The sequence below is a fragment of the Penicilliopsis zonata genome, assembly GCF_001890105.1.
Source record: "Penicilliopsis zonata CBS 506.65 unplaced genomic scaffold ASPZOscaffold_10, whole genome shotgun sequence".
In the NCBI taxonomy this organism is placed as follows: domain Eukaryota; kingdom Fungi; phylum Ascomycota; class Eurotiomycetes; order Eurotiales; family Aspergillaceae; genus Penicilliopsis; species Penicilliopsis zonata.
The window spans coordinates 149,129-159,782 of record NW_019208919.1 but is presented as its reverse complement, the minus strand read 5'-3'; the positions used below and the strand labels follow the sequence as shown (position 1 = coordinate 159,782).

General features: G+C 53.0%; 5 protein-coding genes across 5 annotated transcripts; 3 read left to right on the top strand and 2 right to left on the bottom strand.

Moving 5' to 3' along the window:
- Nucleotides 1–191: 191 nt before the first annotated feature.
- On the bottom strand, nt 192–1,811 carry ASPZODRAFT_152641 (hypothetical protein; the record flags this gene model as incomplete). Its single annotated transcript, XM_022725872.1, has 3 exons — nt 192–904; nt 964–1,269; nt 1,355–1,811. The coding sequence occupies 3 exons, from the start codon at nt 1,809–1,811 to the stop codon at nt 192–194; spliced, it is 1,476 nt and encodes a 491-aa protein (XP_022580106.1).
- Nucleotides 1,812–2,416: 605 nt separating this feature from the next.
- Nucleotides 2,417–4,045, top strand: ASPZODRAFT_17047 (hypothetical protein; the record flags this gene model as incomplete). The annotated part of the gene is made up of 2 exons (XM_022726950.1): nt 2,417–2,531; nt 2,625–4,045. 2 exons carry the CDS (start codon nt 2,417–2,419, stop codon nt 4,043–4,045), a joined length of 1,536 nt encoding a protein of 511 aa, XP_022580105.1.
- A 574-nt stretch (nt 4,046–4,619) lies between these two features.
- ASPZODRAFT_133443 (hypothetical protein) lies at nt 4,620–5,219 on the top strand. The gene is made up of 2 exons (XM_022723273.1): nt 4,620–5,036; nt 5,102–5,219. Exons 1-2 carry the CDS (start codon nt 4,756–4,758, stop codon nt 5,121–5,123), a joined length of 303 nt encoding a protein of 100 aa, XP_022580104.1. The 5' UTR covers nt 4,620–4,755; the 3' UTR covers nt 5,124–5,219.
- A 984-nt stretch (nt 5,220–6,203) lies between these two features.
- Nucleotides 6,204–8,600, top strand: ASPZODRAFT_143485 (hypothetical protein; the record flags this gene model as incomplete). The annotated part of the gene is made up of 5 exons (XM_022724913.1): nt 6,204–6,236; nt 6,294–6,378; nt 6,450–6,676; nt 6,736–7,393; nt 7,453–8,600. 5 exons carry the CDS (start codon nt 6,204–6,206, stop codon nt 8,598–8,600), a joined length of 2,151 nt encoding a protein of 716 aa, XP_022580103.1.
- A 404-nt stretch (nt 8,601–9,004) lies between these two features.
- Nucleotides 9,005–10,268, bottom strand: ASPZODRAFT_17044 (hypothetical protein; the record flags this gene model as incomplete). Its single annotated transcript, XM_022726948.1, has 3 exons — nt 9,005–9,809; nt 9,890–9,987; nt 10,065–10,268. The coding sequence occupies 3 exons, from the start codon at nt 10,266–10,268 to the stop codon at nt 9,005–9,007; spliced, it is 1,107 nt and encodes a 368-aa protein (XP_022580102.1).
- Between the last annotated feature and the right edge of the window lie 386 nt (nt 10,269–10,654).

Below are 10,654 nucleotides of genomic sequence, written 5' to 3'. Positions count from 1 at the left end.
GCGCCAAAGGCTTGGATGAAGGCTTGCCGTGGATAACAAGAAACAGAACGCACCCGAATAATAATAAAGAAAAAGGATCCGTACTTTGAGACAATCCCTCAAAAACGCCAGCCAGCCGCTAATGAAAAAGGAAAAAAAAATAACTCAGCGTAGATATCGGAGAAGCAAAATAGAGGTAGGTAGGCTCGATATCACCGGTTGGCAGAGTGCATGTTGACCGCAGCGTCATAGCTGGGGATAGGAGGCGGTGATGAACCACCGTCCTCTGCAGCGCTGCCTCGACGACTGCCGCCCGGGCTGGTGTACTTTGGAGGCGGAACCTGTTGGTCGATATCCTCCGGCGCGAGGAGGGGAGTGCGCGAGTCCACGGCGGCGTCCGTGCTGGAGCCTTCACCGATGTCGTCGTGGGAGGGGATATGGGATAGCTGGGCAAGGGAGATGTCGGTGGGTGAACGGATGGGACCGGGACTGGGGGCGGGGGCGATGCGCACGGCGTCACGGTGAGAGACATGCGCGGCGCTCTCGCGGCCAGATTCGAGCAGGATGCTGCCTTGCTCGCTGCCGTAGGGGGGAGGGGGCGCCAGACTGCCCGTCATGGGCGCCAGACCCCATTTCTTGACGTTGCCTTCGATAAAGACAAAGCCCATCTGGCCGAAGTTGACGTGAACGGTGCAGGGTCCGTTGGCGCCGACCGTGGGGAAGAAGTTTTGCGATTTGAGGCCGTGTACCATGTCATCCAACTTCTTGCCATTGCGGGTGAAAAAGATCGTTCCCGACCGAGGCCGGTAGCCGACTCCGATCACGTCGCCCTGGGAGAACTGAGGGCCATAGGGGACCGGTGTGAACGGCTGGTTATACCTGCGATGGCCGGAGGACTGGTACGCGACCGAAGTTTTATGGAAGCCTAATTTGGTCAGCAAGAGGATAAAGAATTCAAGACTCGATTTGTTTGTTTTTTTTTACCTGGCAATCGGAACAAAGGATACGGCTTGGTCGTCATTCCGATACTGATCAGCGTGGTTTCCGGCTTGTCATAGATCTTCGCCTCCCAGTAGTAGACCTCATTCTGTTTCGGTACAGGCAAGTTGGTCTGAACACTGCACTCTGAATCATAGAACTCGATTTCCGTGCGGCCCTCAACGAAACAATTGGCGATTTCCAGCTCCGGCTGGAACTCCCACGCGGAAACGCCCTTTTCCTGGATGGCGAGGAACTGAGAGAGGGAGATGTCGGTCTGCATGGACTCGGGAGGGTTTGCCTCGACGAAGGCTAGAAATCAGCACACATCTATCAAATAGAAACAAAACAGAAGAAAAAGAAAAATCGCAAGACAATGACTTGTCTAATTGCATACCCTTCGATCGTAGATATTCCGACCGTGAAAGGTCATCCATGGTCTCCAGCGCCTCGGCCTCCTCGCGCGCAAACGCCTGCTCATCGTCGAACTCTCCCGGCCGCCCGAATCGATCGAGCATGATGCGTCCGCGATGTGTGTATTTGAAGAAGAAGAAGACCGCCAGAGCCACGACCGCAACCGCCGCCGAGCCAAACGCTGAGAGAATGCCGATGAGGATGCCCTTGCCCGTCGACCCGGCCGAGGAGTCGTCCGCGACGACGACGACGACCGGCGGCGGCGACGTCCCGGCGAGAGCGAAAGAATCGTGTGCAGTAGGTGTAGCCATCGATAGAGACCGTGTGAGGGTCACAAAGCCCCCGGAGGCTGCCATGGCGGATTGTAGCATTGCTGTTGCTATAAGTATTGTGTGAACGCCTAGTCGAGCACCGGGACCCGATGCCTCAGATCCCCGCATCATTCATTGACTGGGAACACTGTTTGATAAGAGGAATGAGCTTGTTTAGTATAGAAAAAAAATCCTAGCCAGTGAATTCAATCAAATAATAATCAAAAAAAATCTCACCACCACCCAGCACAAATGAAAACAATGCAGAAAGGCTTTTTTAGACTGTGGGTGGGTGGTGTGAGATGGCAAAGGGCCTGGATATGACGCTGCCTTAAGAATGGGCCGAGCCACTTCCGGTCGCTTTTTTGCCTCTACGGTCGCATCCGGCACAGAGAGAAGAGGCAGCCCGGGACCCCTGGGAAGTCTGTGGGAATACAAACAGCGATATATTTATATATATCCCTCTCTCTTTCTCTCTCTCTAGTTAAATGACATTCTTGCAAGGCACAGATGTCTCTATCCAGGCGGACGCTGTGCAGCATTGCAACCTTGACAGCGACTGGCCCGCCCGATCAGAGATAAGGGAAGCGCCGACTCCTTCAGGGGCCACGTCCGCCCTTACAGTCAACGATTCGAAGGGAATGAGGGAGTGAGAATCAATTGAACAATTTGAACCTGTTGAATTGATAAAGGGAAAAAGGAGGGAAAGATATTCAGTGCCTGGATTCTCTCCCATGGATGCTCCCTGGACCCCCTCGCAAGGGCAGCAGCAGGAGACGGTGCTCAACGCGGTGGATAGTTATAGTATCAGCTTGACCCTGGACATGGCGGAGTGTGACAAGTATCCTGGTAGGGAAGCCTTGACTTGACCCTCCCTAGAGGGTTTGAAAAGAAAAGCCGTGACACAGGGTGTTGCATGCAACTGACACAATACCTACCTAGCAAAACAACACGCCCGGCGAGTTGCTGCGAAGCTGGGGGTTTCGTCTGGTCTGGTGTACCTTGTAGGCCAACCGACCATCAACCTGATCGATTCCGACCAGGCACGACCGTTCCGCCAGAGACGATATTTTTACTACGTGACCGGCATCGACGAGGCGGACTGCTACGCGACGTACGACATCGAGCATGATCGGTTGACGCTGTACATTCCGGACTTTGACCTGAGCCTGGCGATATGGAACGGCCGGACGCTGACCAAGGAGGAGGCCGAAAGGCGGTACGATGTGGACCAGGTGCGGTACTGTTCCTCGCTGGCGAGTGATGTCGAGCGCTGGGTGAACAAGTACAACGGAACGAGCTCGATCTACATCCTGCACCCGGAGCACAAACCCGTCGTCAAGAAGGGACGGGAGCTGAAGTTGGATGCCGAGCGGTTGCTGCCGGCGATGGATGCCGTGCGTGGGATCAAGGACGAGTACGAGATCCGGATGATCCGCCGAGCGAACGAGGTCTCGGGGCTGGCGCACCGGAAGGTGCTGGAGAAGATCCGGGACATGACGAACGAGGCCGAGATCGAGGGGATCTTCCTGGACACGTGCATCTCGCACGGGGCGAGGAACCAGGCGTACGAGATCATCGCGGGTTCCGGCGAGAACGCGGCGACGCTGCACTACGTCAAGAACAACGAGCCGCTGGCCGGCCGGCAACTGGTCTGTCTCGATGCGGGCGCCGAGTGGAACTGCTACGCCAGCGACGTGACTCGGACGTTCCCGCTGGGCAGTAGTAGTAGCAGCAGCAGCAGCAGCAAACACGACGGCTGGCCCAGTGCCGAGGCGAAGAGTATCTACACCATTGTGGAGCGGATGCAGGAAGAGTGTATCAAGAGGATCCGCAAGGGGGTGCGCTTCCTCGACCTCCACGTCCTGGCTCACGTCGTTGCCATCGAGGGACTCGTCGAGCTGGGCGTCCTCCGCCGCGGCTTTTCTACCGAGGAGATCCGCCAGTCGCGCGCCTCATCCGTCTTCTTTCCACACGGACTAGGCCACCACGTCGGGCTGGAAGTGCACGACGTCTCCGAGACCAGCATCATGGCCATGGATGAGGAACAGTATGCCCGATACGCGTCCGTCCTGCCGGCACCGTCCATGACTCACTCGCCGTGCACGGCAGCCGCGCCCGTTCTCGACCAAGGCATGGTCGTCACCATCGAGCCAGGCATCTACTTTTCGCAGTACGCGCTGGCCAACGCGCGCACGCTGCCGCTGGCTCGCTACATCGACTTTGACGTGGCGGAGCGGTATCTGCCTGTCGGCGGGGTGCGTATCGAGGACGACATCCTCGTCACGCGCGACGGATACGAGAATCTAACCACTGCGCCCAAGGGGGAGGCCATGCTTGAGATTATTCGTAGTAGTCAGTAGCCCATAGTATTTGTGTAGTCTGAGGTTTGGAATGCATTTCTATCTTCTATCTCTCATTTCTATAAGCTATAGTACTCTGTATATTATAGTATATTATAGTATATTATACTTATTATACTATATTATACTATAGTATACTTATTATTATGTAGTACATATGATAACCTAGATTAATTCATACCGTATCGATATGGGGATATCTCATGATCTGCTGTACTACTACATAAGTACCTAGTACAGTGTACGGAGTAAGTCTAACTAACTAGTCCCAGGTACTACTCAACAAGATTGAGTCATACATGACTGACTACAAAAGAATTTTTCAAGTGAACCAAGAATCTCTTATTATTAATAGTAATAAACAAATAATAGAGTAAAAATCTTTGAAACCTGAAATAAGGTGAGTTGTACCTCAAGCCGAAGTACCCGAAGTGGACCGGCATTGTGTGCTAGTGAGTCACACCACCGACTCATCCCATACTTTTCCCGTATGACACAACAGCCCTACGCCGGTTATATATTCGGATCACTCCACGCCATGGCCCGAGAAAGTCTCCCCCTTCTTTTCCCTCTCATCTCATCCTTACCGGGGTGACGGTCACTCCTCTCCAAAAGATCCGATTCTTTTCAAAAAACGAGTACGAATAGATAGATAATCAGACATCCAAACAGCACCTCCTTATCCTATTCTACTCCGGGAGTTCTCTCAAATGGGCCAACGACACAACAGACGCAAGACTCGCCCCCGATCACGGAACAGCAGTATCCAGCAGCTCGACCTGAATCACCGCGCGGAATCCATCCCGTCGCCTTGCGCCCCGTCCTGGCATCTGCAGGGGCTCTCGGGATGGCAGCCCGCGGAGGAACCGGTCAGCCTGCGGCTCCGGGTGGAGGCTGAGCAGTGCCGACTGTTTGGCGGCGAGCCTGGTGACGACGTTGGTCTCTGCTATCGCATGCTCGAGTACTTTGGTCGGCTCGACTATATTGATTCGTGAGTCATCCGCCAAGCGTTGGTTGTTGAGATGGGCAGTTTCTAACGATGCCGTCGTGTTTTAGACTGGGTTATCTTGGCGACTGAACCATTGTGATTCTTCCGGGACAAAGCTGCGCTTTGTGCCGGCCTATACTCCAGGGGATAACGGGGGAAAAAAAAAGCCAGAACAACCCACTAGAGCAGTGTCCAAGTACCCTAGTGGTCTCGGGTCATGTTCGTACCCAGGCTGACACCGATGGAAAACCCTCTTTAAAAACACCCACCCGAAAAAAAAAAAAAGAACGACACCAGAACATGAGTCAAGTTTCCGACTTGCAGCAATGAAGATATTCCCGAACAACGGGGTATTGGATTGGTCTTTCCAAAAAAACTTGACGCCATGGATCTGCGGCATTATCACCTCACACCACACGGCTGGTTGTATGACGAACGCCCTCCAGTTGTCTTCTGCGTGAGACGGTGCTCGCATCTCTCGGTGCTGGAGCTCCTCACGAGGAAGCGGCGTGGGCGTGGGCTCCGATCAGCCACGGAAGATCTGGCACACCCGTGCACAGATCCAGGATGAGATGATGGTCAGAATACTACATATACTTTACTCGGGAGTGGAGCGTGTGAGGCATTGGGGAAAAAAAACCAAAAAGACGATAGCTTCACGCTGATAAATATTCAAGCGCTGAGAATCAGAGAACCGTGAGCTTCGTCACTCGATCCAAGGATTATTGCTTGGAGCCTGCTGTATGTGAATAGCAGTAGCTTAAATGAACAATAAGTAATACCAATCTCTCTGTAAAGACCTTCCTCGTAGATGACTGAGCTAAGTACTAGGTAGTAGCCTAAGGCTGCCAAGGCACCTATCTAGGGATAGTTCCCTCCCAATTAGGCTAGACCAACAGTGATCGTCCTATCCACGGCTAGTCCATACAAGGCAGGCGGTGACGCTCTTTTTGACCCTGGAAAGGACACGGTCTATCGATGGGACCATCAATAATAATATCCAATCGAGGTCGTCTGCCCGCTCTTTCACTTCAGTCGGTCAATCTGGTCTTTCGCTCTGGTCCTTTTTCCTGCCGCTCTCTTACACCGGGGAAATTCTGGATTCTACTTCTTTCTAGGCGACTGCCCTCACTGCGGACGGGCTGACCGTCTGCTCTCCCTCGGCTAGCCATGTCGTCCACGGATTACAACTATGATGAACAGGTGAGAGGCACCACAACAAGGAGAATGCTGGCCGTTCGCTTGCTTACACTCTTCTAGGGTCAATTCTTTCCCTTCTTTATTCTGACTCTGGCCGGTCTTGTCACCTTTCCTCTCACATACAACCTCCTCAAACCAAGCAAAGGTAAGGTCGTGGTGGATTTCCCTGGAGAATTCGGTCATAAATTAATATCGGTTCTTTGTTGCGTTCGACAGAGCTTGAAAACACTGCGCCTCGAATAAAATCAGACTTCAAGCCCGACGATGAGGACCTCATCGACGCGCAGAAGCGAAAGCGTCTGCGTAGAGAGCGCCGCATCAAGCGCATCGCCACTGTCGTGATCGGCTATGCGGTCATGGCCTGGATGATCTATCTGATCATCGTAACGGCAAGAACGGCACCGAAGATCTGGGATCCATATGAGATTTTGGGTATTTCAAGGGTGTGTGGTTCCTTTCGGAGAGTCGTTCCGCTATACCGAAAAAACTAACATTTGAATAGAGTGCTGATGAAAAAGCCATCTCAAAACACTATAAGCGTCTGTCCCTGATCTACCACCCGGATAAAATCCGCCCCGACCCAGCGAAGAATGAGACGATTGAGATGCTCAACGATCGCTTCGTGGAGCTGACCAAGGCTTACAAGGCACTGACCGATGAGGAGATCCGCAACAACTATATCCAGTACGGCCACCCAGATGGAAAGCAGAGCTTCAGCATCGGAATTGCTCTTCCCAAGTTCATCGTCTCTGAAGGCAATGGAAAGTACGTTTTGCTGGTTTATGGAGGCTTGCTTGGCGTCCTGTTGCCCTACATCGTCGGAAAATGGTGGTATGGTACGCAACGCTATACGAAAGAGAGAGTCCTGGTCGCTAGCGCCGGCAACATCTTCCGGGAGTACCGCGAAGATCTTGCCGTTGGTGGGATTGTCAGCGCTCTCTCGTCCGGTGAAGAGTTCAAGCAGATACTGGCCGGAATCAAGGCTGAATCAGGGCTTGCCAAGGTAGAGAAACGGATTCTTACCGAAGACGCCACATTTTTGTCTCCCCTGGATCGTGAAACCCTGAAGCAGCTGGACGATTCGTCCCGGAGAAAAGCGCTGGCATTGCTTTGGGCCTATCTGGGGCGGGTCGACCTGAATGACAAGACTTTGAATGGCGGTAAGTCATTTTTCTCCTCCTCCCAAAAGATCCTAGGATTTTTATACTTACTGGACTAGAAAAATACGAAGCTGCTCCCATTGCTCTATCACTCAACGAATCGTTCACTGCTATCGCTCTTGCCTTTGGAAACCTGCGTCCTATCCTAGGAGCTTTCCGTACTTCGCAACACCTCATCCAAGCCGTTTCGCCCGCCGGTTCCCCTCTTCTGCAACTGCCTTACTTCACGCCTAAGATAGTGGAAGCCATCGAGGGCGAAAATGCCAAGTCTCACTTCACTGTACAACGGTTTATGACAATGCCCGAGTCGCAGCGGCGTAGTCTCACGGTCGGTGCGGGCTTGCTGACCGACAAGCAGTACGCCACCGCGGTCTCCGTTGCGCAACAGCTTCCCAACCTCGAAGTATGCAAGGCGTTTTTCAAGGTCATGGGCGAGAAGGTCATCACGCCCAGCAGTCTGGTACAGCTGGTGGTGAAGGCTCGGTTCATCCCCCCCGGGTCAACGAATGTTCCTGCAGTCAACGAGCTTGAGCTGGAAGATATCGATCCGGACGAGGACGACCTTGACGCGCTGATGGGCCGCAAGTCAGCCAAGAACAGAAGGGTCAAGCTGGCCGACGGGCAGACGGTAGAGGAGAAGATCGAGACCATCCAACCGCCTCTCGCCCACGCCCCGTACCTGGCTCGCGACCACTCCCCGCGCTGGCACATCTTCCTCGCCGACGCCAAACAGGGCAAGATGGCCGTACCCCCCTTCACTTTCACCACCTTCGACAAGCCCTTGTTCGACAGCGAGGGCCGCCCGACCTTCAACGTGCAGACGCTCAAGATGCAGTTCCAGGCGCCGCCCCAGGTTGGCGACTTCACCTTTGTCATGAACATGCTCTGCGACAGCTATCTAGGCCTAGACACCAAGCTGGACATCACCCTTCATGTCGACGACCCGGCCAAAGCCGCCGCCCTCAAAGAAGAGGATGACATCAGCGAGCCAGACGAGGGTAATTTTTTCCCCTTCCTTTTCCCCCTTATGAAGTATAAGCTGACCGTTCTAGATTCCATCGCTGGCCAAATGCAAGCTCTTAAAACGGGCCAGCCGCCGCCGCGCAAGACGCGCCCCACGCACGACTCGAGCGAGGATGAGAGCGACACGGACGGCGACGCGGGGGATACCAGTGATACCAACACGGAGACGGATATTGATGATTAACTAACTAACTACTGGAAAGAAATACCTAGCATTGCATTCCTATACTCAGGGTTACAAAACTCATTTTTTCTGTTCTAATCCCCTTGGGCCCGCTTTCTTTTCTTTGTATACCAGTGTAGTTCTACGGAAGCAACATAGGACAATTTTTTAATATGACATCTCTAGTCTTATTTCAGTAGCAACAGTAAGATTTGGTTCAATCAATGAAGAATTGAGTCGGTTTCTGTAAGACCTAGCCATGCCAAAAAGGATCAAGCTATGAAAGCTTTCATATCAATTCTATCCAAGTCCCTTTAGCTACGGTGGGGGAAAAAAAAAAAACAAGAAAGCCTGGATCGAAGCGACTGAATGAAAAGAGATGGGGGGGGGGAAGGGGGGTATCAAGCGAATGAAGGCGATCTGCGCTAGATGACCGCATAGTCCCAGCCTGTTCCATCGTCGATAGAGGAAGTATAGAATGTATGTTGTTGTGGTTGTTGGTGATGGTGGTGATGGTGATAGTGTTGTAACGAATGAGATTGGTAGTCGGTCAACATGCCTACCGGTGAAGTAGGGGTGGGCAGCACCATTGCTTCAAATGGAAGCCGAGGAGGATGGTGTCTGAAAGGCGACTCGTTACTTTCAGGATTCAAAGAGTATAGATATGCTGGATCATGGCTGGGAAGGGAAGACGCGGCCGGCTCGGGAGGAGAGGCCATGTCTGCCGCCGTTGGAGGAGGAGGAGGAGGAGGAGGAGGCGCAGACTCCAGGGTCGGCTTGTGCTGCTGGAACAGCATGTGACGGTAATGAGGCTCCTGGTGGTCATGATAGCAATGCTCACTGTTCACAGTCACCAGCCCCCAGTCCCACGAGTGTATCCTGTCAACAGATGAGCTCATCGGCTGGCAGGGGTGGATGCTGGGAGATGGGTCAGTAGTGGGCGCCGACGGCTCAGGGGAGGCGTCGGCTGTTCCGCTGGTTTCGCTCGACGAAGTAGACAATAGACGCAGATATCGGATGTCCTCTGTATCATCTTCAGGCTCGTCAGGGCTCTCCTCGGCTTGTTTTATCAGTCCCAGACGGTCCAGAATCGCATGTGTGAGCGGATGGCCGTCGGCGACTTCCACCAGAGGCTCCCCGGGAAACCCTTCATTGTTGACACAGTGTCTGTAGAGCTTCTGCAACGCTTTGACCACGAGCAGGTGGTGTGACTCGAGCATTTCAACGAATCTATTCCCAGTCACAGAGTTAGCCCTGGCATCAATGGTATAAAATAACCTTACGCCAATGAGGACTGTGACCCGGCTTACCCCCGAGAGTAGACTTTCGTCTGGGTTGCCTTTCTTTCTCGAAACAAGCAAGGGTGATTGTAGGTGGAACATCGATTGCATGGTTGCTTGCCATCACACTGAAATATTGATTTAGCTGACTGGCCCAATCCTCAATCCCAAGTGGGGGATGGACTAGTAGTAGTTGTTTGTTTACCTTGGTCTTCTTCACTCTGCACCGATCACAGGCTTTGAGCACATGCTTACGCTTGACTCGAAAAACACGCTGCTCTCTCTTCTCCTCTACCGGCCCATGGACAGTGCCGAAATCGTAGATTGCTGTCCCCGCCGACAGATCATAAATGGCATCTGGAAAGCCCGGGATGTGTGACTTTGGCCGAAGCTTTGGCTGCCGGGACATCTGGCTGTGCTCGTCTGGACACTAAAACAACCATCCAGGATGGAACTATATGACCCTTGAAGAATAGATAATCACCAGGAAGGCTAAGTTTTCTTGGGGGAGGAGGGGGAAGAGAGAAGAGGAAGGGCGTGGAAGCAGCAGAGTATCAGTCAGCAAGGCTTGTAAAGCGGGAGGAGGGCGAGAAAGCCAATATATGCATAGCCCACGTCGGAGGTCTACAGAGATTCTTGCAGCCTCGGGGAACTACATAACTTTTTCAAGATCCTTCTCTTACCCAAAGGCAACAACTTGTATTGTTCGAGTCTGTGAACTGCCCCGCATAAGCAGGTGATTCATTGATGATCGGTTTTCCATACCACCCTCTTCCCTCCCCTCCCCCCCCCCCC